Below are 17,511 nucleotides of genomic sequence, written 5' to 3'. Positions count from 1 at the left end.
AAAGTTTTTACACGTAACAACATTTCCCCAGTTCACAAAGATTTGTATTATTTTTTCGTTCTGTGCAGGAAAATATGTAGTATTTATTGAAGAGCACTGGAGTTCTTATCAAATGATGAAACGATTTTTTTTTTTATATAGATGTAAATGTTTTTAATAGTTTCCTTCTTTGAATATAAGTAAGCTGATCCCATAATTGCGTTAATGTTTAGATATCTATGAACACAAACTTACTTAACGCATAGAGTACTCTACAATCTCACTCCAGCTGTTTTCTTCGTCAGGTCCAGGTGAGGACTAGCGCCTGAAAGCTCACGGGTACGATTATTATCGGGACACTGAACGCAGCACAAACATTACGCGCTTCGATCACCTTGGCAACCGAGTGAAGCACAGACTGCTGCGGCCATGAAGAAAGTTTGTTTTCTGCCCTGAGCCTGTCCAAATTACAGTTAGCTAACAGGTGAGGTCATTAATGAGAGTTTATTTCATTCTGTTATCCTGCAGCACGATCTTTAGTAAATAAATTAATCACGTGAAAGCTTAAATATGAGGCACTAGTAGTTTTGCTATAAGCGTAAACTCTCTTTGAATTATTTGTGCAGTGTCTGGATTTACCATAAAATTTAAGTCATTTTGATTTCGTTTGAGAGAAAATTCCTTTTTAGGGTGCATTTCTATTCACCAGAAAGAATAACAAATGTTTTTAATATTTTAAGAAATTGTACACCTCTTGAGATAATTAGATATTATTACTCGTATGTCTTTAAAACAACTATACAACAATAAGTTGGCCTTCACAGCCATGTCCAGCAGTGTGAAGCCAAAGCCTGGGCGCTATGGGAGCGATATCCACAGACTGCTGCTGGCGGCTGAAGCCGGGCAGAAGGCTGATATCCTGGCCTACTCCTCGGGTCATCTGGGGCCTCGCAGCCTGAACCAGAGTCAGCCTCAAGAGGAGACAAAGTCGGTTTTTTGGAGGATGTCTCAGAGCCAAGAAGAAAGTCGAAACCCACTATCTCTCCAGCAGATACAGACAAAGGCAAAAAAGAATGAAATGAAAGAGTTCCCCCCTGAGCTCACTTCTGGCACAGCTTTAGTGGAGCCTAGAGTCTTGGGGTACACACAAGATCATACATCACATCCTGAAAGAAGCGAACATATAAGTCTATCTCAGATAGTTTACCGTCCCTCAAGGACTTTGCCTGTCCAGCTGAAAGCTTGTTCTCAGAAAAAAACTAAATCTCCATCTGATCTGGGGGTAAATCATCATTTCACATTGAGCCGTTCTGACCAGGACGGCCTGAACAACCAAGACCAGCAAGAGAAGAAAAAATGCTTTGGCTGGCAAGTCATGGCCAAACCGGACCTCTGGGCTGTAAAAAATGTTGCTGAAATGCATGCGAGGAAACTGCAAGAGGTGAGGATTGTGACACAAACCATGACATCAATAAACTGTCTGTAATTGCTTTTTTCTTTCTTTTTTTGAATTTTGCATGATATAGTAAACCTAAAGTGCTCTCTGAACACAGGGTAAAGACATGCACAGACTTCAACATGCATACACTCTAACACACTTTTAACCTGCTAATATTGTGTGTGTGGTCTTGTGCGCAGGGGTTGATTAAGTTGTCTGCGCAGAGCTGGCCCAGCAGAGACCGCCTTGCGGTGTTCAGTGACGTCTTTGATGATGTATGTGAAGACTCGCCAGTGTTTGGACGCATCCTGAGGGAAATTAAGGTTTTTCCATTTCCTCTGTACCCACCAGCTCATTTTTAGCATGTACCGACAGATGTATTAGAGCCAAGAGAGAGTGAGTCCCTCGAGTAGCAAGTACAAGTAGAGCAGCCACCGGAACCTGGTCGCGATGCATCAGAGAAGAGGTCATCAGAGGGCGATGGTTCCATTACTGCTCATTCATAACGAATGCCTCAAGTTTCTTTTGCACATGATAGTTTTGCTTAGACTGTCAGTAAAAAGACTTCCCATGCTGCAGTTTGCAAAGTGCGCAATTTTACTTTTCATGCAGCTGAAATCCTTTTTTTGTTATTATTAAACATGGTAGTGAGCTGCAGTGCATACAACTTGTAAAATCTTTTTCTGAAGGATTTTCTACAAGGACATTTTTTTAAATCAACATAATTCTCAGTCTGTAATAAAGTTTTCTTTTCTCTTCCAGACAGAATATGATTTATACGTCAACCACCTGATGAGTTTGCAGTCCTCACCACGCAGCCTGGTAAGGAACACTGCCCAAAGACACACATACTGAAGATATAACCTGAGAAATGACTGTGATATTCAGACATTTTTGTGTCAAAGACATTCATTCATAGTGTTCCTATACAATACATTCTCATGCTCATTTTGCCTTTAAAGAATGGAAATTGTTTTACATAAAAAAGGAAAACAACAGTGCTGATATTCGTAGATTTCCTCACAGTTCAAAGAGTCAAAGATGCCGCTTGTCACAGAGTTCGTTATTTGATTTTGTGGATATTTTCAGTCCTTTGTCTACAGTTAATGTTTCTTTAAAAAAAAAAAAAAGCTTACACGTATTTCTAAACAAGGTTTAAACAGTAAATATTTAAACTTCCCACAGAGAAGGATAAAACCTTTAGTTCTTCAGCAGTAGCCAAGCTACTAGCAGCATTAATCTCAAGCATCTTTTGCTTTTTTGGAAAATAATTTAGGTCCTAATGTTTTGTTCTTGCTTCAGTCACCGAATACTTCACTCAAAGTAAGCGAAACCAAGTTGGACGATGCTGAAAAGGAGGTTTGCAGGCTGGAGCAGGAGGCTAGAAGAGCTCTAGAGGAGAAGAAACGGTACCACAAAACAAAAGTATCAGCAGCAGGCTTGTACTTATGTACATTCTCTTTAGTTGAAGTGTGTTTGTCCTTTCAAACCTCAGGGTCCAAAATGAGTTACAGAACATTTCAGCTGCCATGCACCCGAAGGACAGTTACAAGAAAAGTAAGTCTGAAGACTACCTTAACATATTTTTGTACCTTATTGTTAGTAAACAGTTAATTTGCTATACAGCATGCTAAGTTTTAGATACATCTGCGGTCTTTAAGAGTGAACAAATAATCACTTTTTGGTGCCAACAGTCATAACAAACAACATTGTAGTGTCAGTGGTCACTTTCTAATCCCAGTAGGGATGTCTTCATATGCAGTTATGATCACTATCGTTATGAATGTCATAGTAATTCAGACCTTTTAATGAATGAAGCTTTTAGACCATAATTTTAATTAGGTTGAGGTCAGCGTTTTGGGAATGCCGTTCCAGAATGTTTTAATGTTAACCTGCTTTATCCACTCCAAAACCAGTTTTTATGTGTCTTTGAGATCACTGTCCTGTTGGAACACCCAGTTGTCTACAAGTTTCAGTCATCTAGCTGTTGATTTGAGGTGAAGTTGAAGAATTTGGATTCCTTCCACTTTGTTTAATGTGTCAGTACACCTGGCAGTAAATCAGCCCCAGAGCAAGATCCTACCGCCACCATGCTTGGCAGCTGATACGTGTTTTTAGCTTTGAAAGCCTCCTTTACTCCTCCGAACATACCTCTTGTCACCATGGCCAAATAGCTCAATCTTTGCCTTCTCTGACCATAAAACTTTTCCCCAGAAGATTTTTGACTTGTTCATGTGGACCGCTGCACATTTTAGTCAAGCCTGAAGAACTTCATTTTGGTGCAAAGGCTTCTTTCTTGTTGAGCACCCTCTTAGTCCATAGTAATGACGCTATTCCAGCATTTCCCAGCGTATGACAAGCTTTAGTCTTGGCAGTTGTTTGGTTGTCTCTGAACATCCTAATTTCTTCCCATCTGAGGGTGACAGTTTGGCTCTTCTTCCACATGGTGCCACATCTGCATTACTTGTACTTTTTCTCATTGTTCTCAGTGTTGGTCAATCCATTGACTACTGTCAAAGGATTTTTTTTATGCTGGCAAAGAGAAATTACCAGTTGTAGTCAATCATCACTAGCAAGAAGTTAATGGACCTTGTCAAGTTAAAAGACATTGTAGAACTTTTAGCACCACATATTAAAAGATTTAAGTGAATGTTTGTATATTTTTGAGTCTGTATGTGTGCTTTTGACCCTGTGTAGATTACAGAAAATCCAAACTTCTGCACCAAATTCTTGTTTTTTTAAGTCATTAAAGATGTATGCTTTACAATCCCACCACCCTGGTGGGATTGTAAAGCATCTCCCATCTGTAAACAACAATTCAAAGAAATTCAAAGAAATTAAGCCCAAAATTACCATGGCATGATGAGTACGCATCAATTTTTATCAGTTCTCTATGCATTGCATTCATGTTCACCTCATCTGTGTTTGAACAGATACATGTCGGTCAGGGCTGCAGGATACTATGAGTGTCTCTGGCTATTTTGACAGCATCCAGTTCAAGAGGCTTCAAGTAATGAATGTTTGGAAGGAAATCAAACAGCTGGAGGAAGAGCTAGAAGAGAAGTTGGTATCCACTGTTACAACCACAGCTACTAAAGGACATATCAGAGACCAACAGGTGCTACATTTGGCCTCATTTCACACTGGTTTATAAAGGCACAGCTCAACTTGTAAATCACACTGAGCAAAGTTAAGAGTTAAGCAACAAATGTGCTTTTTGCCTGTTTGTTTCCAGACTGAAATATTGAAGCTGATAGCCTCAAATGAGCATCTAAGGGTCATTAGCAAGGTATGAGAGGGTGGTCTTTTTTAGCATGTTTTTTGTTTGTTTGTTTATTTTTTTAATTGCAGGTATTAGATATTTCAAATGTATGTTTACTATGTGAGAGTCAGATGTGCTGTCTTTTAAGGATCTTGAAAACAACATCAGAGCAGTGCTGAACAAGGAGAAAGCAAGCAAGGCCATAAGACGGTATGTGGAACAGTGTATATGTTAGTTTGATTAGTTTGATTAGTTTGTGACCATTTTTACTTACTTCTTCTTGCTATGCTGTGTTTTAACACAGGATTTTGTGGGATGAAATACACCAAGATCTACAAGCAGAGTGAATGGCTTCATCAGCGGGAAAACTACAGAATACAATGCGACATTTCAAAACTTAGGCAGTGTGTGCTCAATAAAAGAGTTTGAGAACCAGCAAGCAACTAAGAATTATCTGATTACTTTATCCATTTTGTAGGCTTTTGGTTTAGAGCATGCAATAAAAGAAAAAGTATGCCTGCCAGTCGCCATAAGGCGGTGTTATATTTACTGATGCTTTAGTCTAGCAGTAGTTTTTAAAGCTTAAGTCTTAAATAAGATACAATAACATAACACGTATACTGTATATATAATGCTACGTGAGTGTATAAGAGTTAGTCATGCGTTGCATAAATAAACTAGCAGTGTAGCATCCATCTAAAATATAAACATAAAGTACTGGAATAACTGGGAGCAACCTACTCTTCAAACACTAGAGGGCAGCAGAGACTTTTGAGAAAATTGTGTCAGCAGGAAATTAAGACGCCTGCACTAAAGCAAAATTCCCATATCGGTTTTACTGTGTAACTTACAAGATTTGCTTATTATTCTTCACATAGTGATGTTCCAGCTGAGCCACAGAACTTATTTACTCTTGAAATCATAACATATCGTAAAACGTTCATGCTGTTATGCTTCCACTCTCTTATGTCATATTAACTGTAGTTTGCCTCTGTTCTTATTCAGGGCTGAAGTGTCTGTGTGTAACCTTTATCAAAAACAGTGAAGATAGTCTAGGGGTTTGTAATGTCTTGAGAAATGTCAGCATGGATAGGATTTCTATTTAATGCTGTATTTCCTTTAACGGGGTATTAAATATGTTGCGTTAATGGGAATCCTAAAGAGATTTTCCTCTAGGTTCAAGTTCCACGTGGCTTAACAAAAAAGAAAAAGAAATCCAATTATAACTGTGTGCAGAAAGCCTTGATGACAGTACTCATTTGATAAATAATCACAGAGAATTGGTGTAATCATTGAAGCTTTTCTTTGGATTGATAGAGGGTGACCTTTGCCCCTGACATGAGGGAATGCTTTGCTGTCTGCCGGAATCTAATCAGAGGTCAAAGTCTTCGCTCTGGATGACAGAGTCAGTCGGGGCAAAGTGTGTTTTTGTCCCTCACAGTCTAAGCTCTTCCCATCCTGTTACTGACGGCTCACTTCTGCTTGGATTGTTGCCACTTCGACACCATGCTGCTTCGGACTGTTGTCCTGCTCCTCCTCTGCCTGTCCACAGGGACGTGTGCCACTTTAGGCTACTACCAGACTGACGCAAAGGAGGACGGAGGCCCTGCTGCTGATTCAGTTGTTGCTGCTGAAGATGCTGTCACTGCTATTGAAGTAGGTGATTCATCTTCAGCTGAGGCAAACGCAGGTAACAGCGTTTTTGGTGACAAACCGCTGCGTGAAATAGGTGTGAAGGGTAGCCAATCAGGCGACAAACATGAAGAAGATGTCCAGGTGGTGGCAGAAGGTGCTACAGTCAAAGAATCAGTGCCAGGCAGTGATGGGCCTCCTGGAGACAGCCCTGCTCTGAAAGCTTTTACTAAAGAAGCTAAGAACCTGGAACAACCTTCTTCTGGGGAAGAGGCGAATGAGATCAGACCAGTTCAGACAAACAAGTCCCAGAAAACACCACAGGAACAAGAAGACAGCAGCTGGGGCCTCAACTCTATTAGAAATAGTTTCCAGACTGCGCACGGATACTTCGACTCCCTGGTGGAACTGGTCGGTGGACACAATGGTGTTTGTGAGTACCGCTGCAGAAGATATGGTAAAAATCCATCTTAAAATTCTCTGTTCAAGTTCACCGGTCTTTAAGGGATTTTGAGAAGAGTTTTTACACATTGTTGTTTTTAGCTTCCCCCCAAAAAAATGTTTCTGGCCCTCAGCAGATTTTCAAACGATTACTGTGTTTTCCACTTCCAATATGCTTCCTTAACTAGATATTTTTTGGTTAGTTCAACTTTTAGATCCGATTCCACTGCTATCAGAGCTAAAGTACTTCTTTATTGATCCAAGATAACATGCCTGGGCCTCAGGCTTCTTATACCGAAACCTGAATGCATCTGTTTATCAGTGGGAGTTTAGCTTTCCCTCGTCTCAATCATCCATATACATGTTCTCAAACAGAAGGTATATCTTATCTGTGAAATGATACACACCTGAGGATGAACAGGAGCAACTCATGAAATTTGTTTGCTAACGCAGTCAAGTTCAAGACCTAAATGAAGCTTCCATGTTTTCTCAGGAGAACTTCCTCAACCTCGTCCTGGCTTCCAGCTCTCAGAGCCCAATGGTTGCAGCACCTCTCTGGTGGGATTCCAGGTGAATGCTGCTGTAGGTTGCCTGTTCATAGCACCAACAGCTTTCAAAGCAATATCATTAACAACCTTAATGGCTGTAAAAGCCACATGTTCGGTTTGAGCAGACTGTGCTGACACAATCTATCTCTGACAGCTTGACCTGGGGATCCCTGCTATGACAAAGTGCTGCAACCAGCTTGACATGTGCTATGAAAACTGCGGTACGAGCAAGTACGACTGTGACTCCAGGTTTCGCTCGTGCCTGCATGACATCTGCTCTGACCTTAAGAAGAGTCTGGGGTTTGTTTCGAAAGTGCAAGGTGAGATATTTAACTTTCCCCTCTTCCTGCCTGTGCATAGCCACAAGTTGTCAAAGAAGAAAAAATAAATTAATCAGCGTGCCTCCTCTCATATTTTTTTCTCCTAGCCTGTGAATCGATGGCAGACGCTCTCTACAACACAGTTTGGACTCTTGGTTGCAGACCTTACATGAACAGTCAGAGGGCAGCGTGTGTCTGCGAGGGAGAGGAGAGGGATGAACTGTGACACAGAACACTATGGACATCATCTGTGTGCTTTTGAAGACAACTAACAGAGTCATATTTTCACACGCATAGCGTGCATTTATAGGCTTCTTTTTTTTTTTCCTTCATAGACGAGATGCCTCACAAGAGCCCTCTCAAGATTCAGAGGCCAGAGATTGAAAAAGACATAAAAGAGGAATTTAAGTGAACAATTTCTTTGGATTTATTCACAATTGTTCGTGCATATTCACTCGCCATGCTCCTCATTTTAGGCCAATTGACTCTATGACTCCATTACCATAAATTACTTGATGACTCCAAACAAAGTGTGTGACGGGAAGATAGAAAGGATACTGTCACCGGATTAATTTCCTCTAGACAGAAAGACACCAGATAATTACTGTGGTGCTCAAGGCTCCTTGTGTGTTGCTATCTTAAATTTGTCAAGCTGCTCAAACCTTAAGTCAGTGTCATGTAAATCTAATGCCTACTATGTTAATGCTTGATGTAAGTTATTTGCCAGATATTTGTTATTTTTATGAATACATTAAAGACTAATTGCAGCTAAACTGACACGATTAACTCCAGATTAATTGTCGGAGTGATGAAGCTTATGCATAATTTCCAGACGCGGGGTTCTGATATTTCTTTCCCAGCACACTGTAATGTGTGGCGTGCTCCTCATCGATTACACCAAGCAAATGAGTCAGAACGCATCTTATAGATGTTTTAGATGGGGTGGGTGGTTTTTTAAGTTGGAGATGGGGTGAGAAATAAACCACTTCCATAAATCCACTAAGTCTCTAAGCTGTAATCAAGCCTGGGAAATGCCTGAAAGTGTGACCCAGAAAATCATCTCTCATGTTGTAGCTGTTATGAGTGATGTGTGGCGCCTTTCTCGCTTTTTAATCGAAATGTCATTCACTTTAAGGTCAGCATAATGTGCTGCAAGTCCAACAGATGCAAACTTGTTATGATGTGTTAATGAGGATAAAAGTTATCTCCAACAATATAAATAACAGCAGAAGGAGGATATACTGTATACACATATATACAGTGCGCTTGGCTTCTTTGTGTCTATGTCTACATTTATTTACTCTCCGGATTACCAGATCAACTGAACTGGACGATTCCTTTTTAAAGGGGTTCCATCATGCTTATGTCCATCTCTATATTTTTATTTTTGGACTCTACTAAAGCTGCTCAAAATTATCCTTATTCATCTTACAACTGGCCATGGTGCCAATTGTCAGTTCAAGCTGTTTTAACTCCTCTTTCTTTAAACCATCTTTTTTTCTGCTTGGCTTCTTCTCAAAAAAAAAAAAAAAAAAAAAAGGTGGGTGTAGAAGGTGGGTGAGGTTTTCTTATAGCCAGAGCTGGGTATCCCTTTCTTTGACATCTTACAAATTACAAGAGTACAAAATAAGTCTGAAACTGAATGTTCAGCACAGTCTAAGATCTGAGCTTTTGGCTCATAAGGATTACGTGCACAAACACTGACACGCTGACTTTATTATCTCAAACTCTACGCATGTTTAATCTGGAAAAGCGCCACTCAAATAGTGTACGTATGACAGAAAGTGAGAAAAACCATAAAGTGTTCACTTCAGTTTAAATGCAACTGTGCTGATCGTTTAATTTCATGGCTTTTTTGTTGATGTTTGTGTTGATAGCATTGTATAATTGCCATGATTAAGGCAGGATAATGATGGGGCCTGCGCTCAATGCGTGCTGCTCCTGAGGTTCATCCGTCTGAACCTCCCGTCGGACGCGTCCCCGACAGCGCTGAGCACAGCGGGAGTCTCCTGCCCGGCACACTAGCACCTGGCAGTGCAGGAACACTTGCTGTAAACAGAGGAAGCAAGCTTGTTTTGATATTTTGAGACTGCCTTCACAGTGTAAAGGATTCTGCTAATTCACATGGTCTATTAATACAGTCTTTGCAGTATAGAGCTATGCAGGCAGCCCACACACATTCGCCAGCTGGCTCCCAGCATGCTCCTTTTACTCACTCGGTTGTCCTTGCCAATGAACTTGAAGACGGGGACCTGGTAGTGCTTAGAGAGCTGGTCCTTTGACGAGTACTGTGTCATTGTTTCATCAGCAATACATCTGCGTAGGAAGCCAAAGAGAGAAACTAGAGTCACACATGCATCTTAATGCAGTAAACAGAGATCCATAAATGTTTCTAACAAGGCACTTCATCAAGAGATTAGATGCTTCAAGGTCCTGAAAGCCTGCCGCATTTGTTGGCAAACATGAATATAGATTTAGTGATGACCTATTGTGTCTGCAGAGGAAAACTCTGCATTCACTGGAAAAAAGCGTGTTTCATACATTTTAAAAATTTTGTTTCCATTTTTCTACCCAAAACTATGTGTTGTATTTTTTCTGAACTAGTCAGAGTACAAGACAGAGTGACATTTTTCAGCTGAAAGAGTGATTTCCGGTTTGATAACTGTTGAGCACCTGATGCCAAGAAGACCTTTATAAGACACAGCAGTGGGATCTCATACTGATGACATTTACTACAATAACTGGAACTCAATGCACTTCTATTGTTAGCAAGGCAGAAACGTCTTTTCTCTCTCTCTGTGTGTGTGTGTGTGTGTGTGTGTGTGTGTGTGTGTGTGTGTGTGTGTCACACTTTAAATGGTCAGTTCAGTTCAGCTGCACATTTCTAGGAGTGACTCTGCATAAAAAGTGTGAAGCATGTTTGGTTTTGTCAGGCTTATCGTTGAGATTCAGTCCTAAACAGGGAAGGTGGACAGAACTCCATCTGAGGAGTTCACAGCATGTATGAAATTGTCAGCGGCGTGAGTACTACAAATAAGTAGTACTACAGTAGTTTAGTTTATACCACGAAACCATTAATAACATGTTTAAAAATCTGCTCAAATAAAGTAAAATCTGTTTGCGTGGCTATTTACACCAGACTGATTGTTTTGATTATTTCTTCAGACATCTATCTGTCTATCTGTCGCCTGCAAATGTAAAGACAATTGCTAATTTAAAGTAGGTTATTGCATTATATCTTTGGCCAGTAGAGGGCTGCAAAACAGACAGTGATTAATTGAAGAAGCAAATAAGGCACATTTCACATTATATACGAAATGAAATAACATGAAACCTACACTCACCCATCTCTGATGAGGTAGTACTTGAGGGCCTGGTCAGCTTTGGGCCCCGGTGTAGCAAAGCAGCTCTCCACCAGGGAAGAGAGACCATCCACTCTCTCCTTAGGCTCAACCCCAAAGAAGAGGGAGTCATGCAGGCGGAGCTGGGGTGGGGTGTGGTAGGCCTCTGAAAACTGGGCATCCTTAAAAAGCTCTAGGGAGAAAGTGAAGACCCCCTCACTGTGGCCCTCCAGCTCTAGGGCTGAGTTGCGCTGGCTTGCCTGGTATCCGTCTGAAACCTGATATTCCCTGGGGAACTCACAGGTAACTGGGAGCACCAACTTGCCGGTGCGGACTATTAAGTCCCCGCTGCTTCCTGGGCTGCTCCTTGGGAGACCTGTCACCAGGTTGGTCCCTACAATCTTATTAGCTGTCACCTGAGAGCGAACATTTATATTACATTAATGGGTTTTTCAGTTAGTAACAAGCTTGAGCAACCCATATTAAAGTGCACCGCTCATTTTTCAAAGCCTTAGGCTTACATATTTAACCCAGGGCACATTCTATCAAAAATTCCACCCAAGTTCCTCTGACCTCAACTACTGTGCCACATGTCTTGAGGCTGAAGTTGAGGTTGATGTGTGTGCCATTGGAGACACCCCGACAAGATGAGTTGGACAGAAAGAGCTCCAGGCCGCCTACAAGGTCCTTAGGAACTGATACTGTAATAGAGCTGGAATCACACTGGACAGGAACTGCAGAGGGGGGAGTCAAAGATATCACCGATTCTTTATAACACTATAAAACAGAAATCGCCAACTATTACATGGATAAAACAACAAAAAGCTGCTTAAAATGATCTCACAGTTGTGTGATTATTATACAACAACATATGCCACATCACACAGTATGATGCCCTGTGGTGAGAAGTAATGATACAGAAACCAGTAAAAGCAAGCATCCATCCAAGCAACCATGACAGTAAAGATCTGCCCGAGTTCTATCAGCAGAAAAACAAGGAGCAACTACAGGAGCCAGGATGAGCCATCGAACTACTGACCTTCCAATACGTAGACGACCAGCTCTATCTCCTGAGCCACAGCCGCCCCGAGACACTGCTTCATTCTACCACTAGTGGCCGCTTAACTTTTCTTAGTAGTTTCTACTGATTTATCACTTTCTTGCTGGAAATTTCTGAACATGTGATGCCGTGCTGTTGTTTTTTATGTGTTGCACAAGGAAAAGAAACAAATTGTCAGTTTTGGCAATTACATCTTATTTCCATAAACAAAGATTTGCTGGCTCCAGCTCCCCCACTATGAATATCAGCATCATTCCTTTTATGTTTTCGCAAACTGTTGTTCAAGGGATTTAAATCCAAAAGCCTTGATTTTGTTTGTACTCTTTTGACAACATTAGTGCTTGATCACTGAGAAATAAATCAAGAATAAAATAATGTTTATAGGTGAATGTTTTTGCATTCTGACTTAAAAGAACATTTTTTTTTCTTGATTTATTATCTAGTGAACTGTTAATCAAAAACATAATCTGCTCAATAAACCATAATAAAAATGTTTTTTTTCTTTGGAGTCTTCTTTCATAAATGACAAAAAAAACAAACAAACAGACAACAGACAATTTTTCTTGATTCTCAAAAAAGGCTCTCTAGAAAAGGCCAGTCATGTTATTCTCTTCAAATATGATTATAGATCGTCCCTGACAACAGTAATAATAAAGACGTCACTTATGACCTGAAGAAATGCACTCACCTTATATCTCTGCTGAAAAATCAGATGAGATAAATCCAAACATGTATCTTCACGTCTGCTTCTTTTTTTGCCCGATTGATTATCTATTACCAATATCTACCTTTTTTTTTTCTCACACACACACCTTGACACGTGCGCTTGTCCTCTCCCAGCTCCAGCCCTCTGGGACAGTGGCACTGATAGGAGTCCAGCAGAGCGGAGCAGCCATGACTGCAGCCTCCATTGTTAACATGACAGCCTGCTATCTCTTCAACACAGAGAACAGGAGAGTATTTGGAGGTGTGTGTGTGTCCAGTTTACTCATCTCTGTACAACACATACACATAAATGCACGCCTGTGCTTGTACCTCTACAGGTGCGTCCATCCTCATCCAGCACACGGCCTCGTCCGCACTCACAGCGCCAAGAGCCTTTGGTGTTCACGCATACCTCTGCACAGCCACCGTTGCCCTGATCGCATTCGTTCACATCTGAGCACACACACACACAGGTTCAGATATTAATATCAGATGAGTTTCGTTTTAAGTAACTGAGCAGCAGATGGGTAGAGTGGAGTGTATCACCTTGAGGCCATCCACTTAGGAATGATACATCAACTTTAAAGGACTTTAAACCAGCATTTATAATCCTGAGAGGCCCAGTAAAGAAATAATGATGGATGAAATAAAAGTGTGCGGTGAAACAAAAGTGAGAGTGCAAGAGAGCAAAGAAAGAGTGAGCCAGAATGAAGAAATGAGAAAGTAATTACTGAGGTGAGGACTGGCAGATTTGGTAGATGGATGAATAATGAGATTATGGTAAATTTCAAACTGGCCAGGCTGCCCTAGCATGCCTGTCAACCATCATTAAGCCCCAGTATGCCACACACACACAAACACACACACACGTACACCTGCAGATGCTCACCTTTTATACCATAAATCAGTATTTTAAAATGTTTGATTGCTTCTGTTGCTTTTTTAAATCAGGCTCTGCTCCTTAAAATAAAATAAGCTTTATTTTAATATTAATATTCTAAAGAAGTTGTGATAGGCTCATTAAAAATAAGTAATGAACAGTGAAAATAGTTAAGAGAAAGATTACCAGTTGAACGATTTGGGGATATGAGTGAACCAACACACAAGATAAGACTTAAATATTAATATATTTATATTTGTATACTTTATACCTTGGTATACCAATCTCTTTGTGAATGAATGTCTTGTACAAATGATCGTGCTATAGGTGATATAAATACATAGAGCAGCAATCGTCACCCTACTTGCCACTGGATATTACGTTGAGTAAATGAGGAATAACATAGGAACAGCTTAATTAGAAAATAAAACAATTGGGTGAACCGACTGCAAATCCAGCTGGATTGATTTTTCTTGTTGTTTTCCACGAAACGTTTCCAGCCTATCTGTCTTCCGTGTTCCCTCGCTTATCTCTGTCTGTTGCACAACTTATCTGTCCCCTCCACTTCCTCCCTCTCTGCATGTCTCACCCAGGCATGTTTGTCCGTCTGGTCCCAGGACATTTCCAGGGGCGCAGCGGCAGTCAGACTGCGGACACGTGGGACCCGTGCAATCGGCCTCATCGCAAATATCGTAGAAATCTTTGCAACACACAAAAACAACAAAGTCAGGCTACTTAAAAAAGCATCTCACGAACCAACAGATGTCACATCCGACGTGCTCACTCACGGCCACAGTACACATGGAAGCAGACTGACGGCCTTGGCAGGCGGTACACAAAGTATCCTCCAGGACAGGCCTTCACATCCACGCTGGCGTTCCACTGGCAGCAGTTGTTGCTGAAGCTGGCGCAGACAGGCAGGGTGATGATGCCCTCATGGAGCTTTGGGTGGCTGCCATTGAGCCAAATGGGGGCGTGTGTGCCACAGTGATTCTCGGAGATGCAGAAGGTGGGCATGGCATCCCCGGCCATGCCTGTGAAGCGATACCATTCACCGGAGACGTGGCTGTCACACAGGGGCACGCCGGATGACTGGTTGACGTGGTAGTCTGTGTTCCTCCACGGTTCGTTCAAGCTGATGTACGCAGAGCAGGGGTCCAAGACTGAGGCGGGGTGGTGGGAAGGGAGAAAATAAGCACCACATGATTAGATCCTTAAAAAGTGAGATAAATGTGTTTAATAAAAATCATTTAAACTGTAAATGATGAATCATTGAGAAAGAAGTTTGGCATATAAAGGCTCAGAAAGAGGCTTTGGTGCACGCTTTATTATATATTTGAATTCAAGTTAACACCATTAGGTACTTTGCCCACTTGACCATTTGTTACCATGAAAGCTTTGGATTGGCCAGATAGATGGAAACACCTTAATTGGACTAAAAGCCAACAAGCTGTCCTCAAAGGCCTCTTTAGCCAATGAGTTCTGTCAGTGGTGACTCTTTTCACTACTGCCAGCAGAATCAAGAGAGAGCGACTGAACAGGGAGAATAAACAAAGTGCAGGAAAACGATCAATAGTATTTCCCTTCTTCATGCCCTTTTTAACAGTGTAATTAAGGGGCAGACATAAAACAAAAGGTGACAGCATGAGGGAGTGGGCAATGAGAGGAAAAGAAGGGTTTAACAGACAGTATTCGCAGGGCTGAATAAACAGACAGATCATGGAAGTGCTTTGTGTGTGACACCTGACAGGACGAAGCTGACCAGAGACGTGAAGGCAAACACATACAGTACAGTGCAGACTGTGCTATTTGTCTAATTTTGTGACTATATAGGCCTCCGCCAACTAATGGACAGTACATCTTGTCACCACGCTGCTCAAGTAAAAGCAGACAGATCAATCCGCAGTCTGAGTCTTCTGACAGCATTAATGGCCATTTCTGAGAGACGTACGACTGACCAAATGTGCCCCGGCTCCAACAGCACAGAAGGGGCAAAGGACATAGCTGACTCATGCGGATGTATGCTAATGGCCGCATTAAATCTTCCAGATGGGGCATGAATAACTTAATAAGGCTTTGGGGAGAATATGGAGCCATGTCTGACCTGATCTTGTCTGTACAAATGAAGACGAAGAGCAACAGTGCACAAACTTACTCTCTTTCATATCACTCTTTTTTTTTTTTTTTTTTTTTTTTGTTAAAGGTTACAGCTAGTGATATTTTATTAATGTGGACAAAACAAGAATGACCTGATCACTCTAACAACTTCTTGTGTGGCCAAAGCCCGACATCGTTTATTGCTCTGTGCCTGGTTTTCCAGTAACACTGCTACTCACCAGAGCATTAAATGTGTATAAATCTACAGCGGAAAATAGTACCCAAAAACTGCACTTATCTGACCTTTTCTTTAGATTTATGTAAAAACTACAGTAATGCTTTTGGCAGCTTGACCATTAAATTTGACCATTACCCACTCACGTTGCTTTTAATCACAGTAAAAACGTTTTTATTATAGACGTACCTGCTTATGTTGGACGTAAGTATAGAAAATTGCATAATCCACTTACCTACACCTGCAACTGCAAGAATCTCCAGCGCCAGAACGGTAATTACCAAAAAAATCATGATCTGCTTTCTCGCTGTTGGTTAGAAGATCCAAGCTCAGGCCTGAGTGTGTTTGTATATGTGCGGCACTTCTGATTCATCTTTTTGAGGAAGTCTGTTTTTAATAGTCACCTCTTATCTTTGTCACATTGTCATGTCCCTCTCTCACCTTGAATCCCTGACCTTCTGCTCCCCAAATCCAGTAACAGGACCATCCTCCCATTGTTTCCATCAGAAAACTATTTTTACACTGCACATGCCTTTAAAATATCCAACACATGTTTTCTGACTGGAGCTTGAGACACGTCTGTCCTTCCTTTCTTCCTGATTTAAAGCTCGTTGAAAAAACGAGTGATGATCTAATCGCGGTTTAACCGATCTGATTAAACTGCTTAGCGTCGCGCTGAAGCGTCTTTCACTTCAAGGTGGTGACGGCGAGGTTTGCACACTCAAATTTTAGCGCAGCGAGACCTTTGGTGAGGACAAACTGATCCAGCAGAGTGAACGTGTGCTCTTAGGTTTTTCAGCGGAGGCCAAAAAAGTATCTACAGCTTTGCCCTTTTCATTTAAAACCTGCAGAAGCCAACCTGAGGCTTGCAGTTTTTGTGTCTCATTATGTAATTAAGTCAGTGGAGACATTAATCCATGAGGTAGTTAGAAGAAATGAGTCAGAACACTTAGCTCAAGTAAGACGTCGTTAGCCCTCCTGGCTGCAAGTCTCTGGGGAACAAATGGACTGAATCAGCTTTGTATTTTAGAACAGTGCAGGAGTTTCATAAATTATATGTTTATATGTATTATAAAACCTTATTTGCTCCTTTATGTAATACTCTTAATTTTTCCTATTTAAAGGCCAGATTTTTAGGCTTATATGTGGACAACTGAGTCATAATCTGAATAAGTTACTATAGTTTGACTTCTTCATGACTTTGCTTAAAAGGATTGCCTTTGCCTTAAGGATCAATGCTTTCTTTTAGGCTTGATTTTTAATATCATGGCGTTAAAGAGGGTGGCATGATGGTGGTTAGCACGGTCATTTCACAGCAAGAAGGTCCGGGACTCAACTCCAGGCTGGGCTTTCTATGTCAAGTTTGAATTTTCTCCCCGTTTGTGTAATTCTTTCAAGGTACATTGGCTTCTTCCCACAGTCCAAAGACATGCATGACGTTAGGTTAACTGGCGATTCCAAATTCACCGTAGGATGGATGAAGCAAGCTGAGTTACTGATGATGAATGGATGAACTCCATCCATGGATGCAGAAGAGGAGATTGGTGACTCATCGAGGGTGTACCCTCCCTCT

The 17,511-nt window shown here is 41.2% G+C and overlaps 3 protein-coding genes across 6 annotated transcripts; 2 read left to right on the top strand and 1 right to left on the bottom strand.

Annotated features, from left to right (window-relative positions):
- Positions 1-354: 354 nt before the first annotated feature.
- On the top strand, positions 355-5,092 carry LOC146374764 (uncharacterized protein C6orf118-like). 3 transcript variants are annotated; one of them, XM_084949119.1, is made up of 10 exons: positions 355-463; positions 804-1,420; positions 1,618-1,740; positions 2,180-2,239; positions 2,720-2,826; positions 2,913-2,974; positions 4,351-4,535; positions 4,653-4,706; positions 4,828-4,889; positions 4,984-5,092. In XM_084949119.1, the coding sequence occupies exons 2-10, from the start codon at positions 806-808 to the stop codon at positions 5,024-5,026; spliced, it is 1,311 nt and encodes a 436-aa protein (XP_084805245.1). In that variant the 5' UTR covers positions 355-463; positions 804-805; the 3' UTR covers positions 5,027-5,092. The 3 variants fall into 3 exon arrangements, with proteins under 3 accessions (XP_084805245.1, XP_084805246.1, XP_084805244.1); XM_084949120.1 differs by having other exon boundaries at positions 362-463; positions 791-1,420; XM_084949118.1 differs by lacking the exon at positions 355-463 and having other exon boundaries at positions 470-1,420.
- Positions 5,093-6,178: 1,086 nt separating this feature from the next.
- On the top strand, positions 6,179-8,557 carry pla2g12b (phospholipase A2, group XIIB). 2 transcript variants are annotated; one of them, XM_084949122.1, is made up of 4 exons: positions 6,179-6,768; positions 7,246-7,322; positions 7,455-7,620; positions 7,728-8,557. In XM_084949122.1, exons 1-4 carry the CDS (start codon positions 6,186-6,188, stop codon positions 7,844-7,846), a joined length of 945 nt encoding a protein of 314 aa, XP_084805248.1. In that variant the 5' UTR covers positions 6,179-6,185; the 3' UTR covers positions 7,847-8,557. The 2 variants fall into 2 exon arrangements, with proteins under 2 accessions (XP_084805248.1, XP_084805247.1); XM_084949121.1 differs by having other exon boundaries at positions 7,246-7,334.
- An 877-nt stretch (positions 8,558-9,434) lies between these two features.
- Positions 9,435-16,339, bottom strand: oit3 (oncoprotein induced transcript 3). The gene is made up of 9 exons (XM_084947894.1): positions 16,174-16,339; positions 14,395-14,769; positions 14,196-14,306; positions 13,057-13,179; positions 12,834-12,956; positions 11,535-11,695; positions 10,965-11,377; positions 9,837-9,936; positions 9,435-9,669 (listed from the first exon to the last, which is right to left on the bottom strand). Exons 1-9 carry the CDS (start codon positions 16,229-16,231, stop codon positions 9,517-9,519), a joined length of 1,617 nt encoding a protein of 538 aa, XP_084804020.1. The 5' UTR covers positions 16,232-16,339; the 3' UTR covers positions 9,435-9,516.
- Between the last annotated feature and the right edge of the window lie 1,172 nt (positions 16,340-17,511).

Source organism: Perissodus microlepis, chromosome 13, assembly GCF_051167445.1.
Source record: "Perissodus microlepis isolate ML-2025 ecotype Zambia chromosome 13, ASM5116744v1, whole genome shotgun sequence".
Lineage (NCBI taxonomy): Eukaryota > Metazoa > Chordata > Actinopteri > Cichliformes > Cichlidae > Perissodus > Perissodus microlepis.
This window is presented reverse-complemented; position numbering and strand designations above follow the sequence as displayed.

Bases quoted from the DNA above. Each gene is read 5' to 3' on its own strand.
- oit3 (XM_084947894.1), bottom strand. From the start codon at position 16,231: ATGATTTTTTTGGTAATTACCGTTCTGGCGCTGGAGATTCTTGCAGTT. The intron at 13,180-14,195 runs GTGAGACATGCA...GTGTGTGCTCAG, and splicing joins AGACGGACAAACATGCCTGG to ATGTGAACGAATGCGATCAG. The intron at 11,696-12,833 runs GTGTGTGTGTGA...CCCCCTCTGCAG, and splicing joins GGACAAGCGCACGTGTCAAG to TTCCTGTCCAGTGTGATTCC.
- pla2g12b (XM_084949121.1), top strand. From the start codon at position 6,186: ATGCTGCTTCGGACTGTTGTCCTGCTCCTCCTCTGCCTGTCCACAGGG. The intron at 7,335-7,454 runs GTAGGTTGCCTG...TATCTCTGACAG, and splicing joins GATTCCAGGTGAATGCTGCT to CTTGACCTGGGGATCCCTGC. The intron at 7,621-7,727 runs GTGAGATATTTA...TTTTTCTCCTAG, and splicing joins GTTTGTTTCGAAAGTGCAAG to CCTGTGAATCGATGGCAGAC.
- LOC146374764 (XM_084949118.1), top strand. From the start codon at position 761: ATGTCTTTAAAACAACTATACAACAATAAGTTGGCCTTCACAGCCATG. The intron at 1,421-1,617 runs GTGAGGATTGTG...TCTTGTGCGCAG, and splicing joins ATGCGAGGAAACTGCAAGAG to GGGTTGATTAAGTTGTCTGC. The intron at 2,240-2,719 runs GTAAGGAACACT...TTCTTGCTTCAG, and splicing joins AGTCCTCACCACGCAGCCTG to TCACCGAATACTTCACTCAA.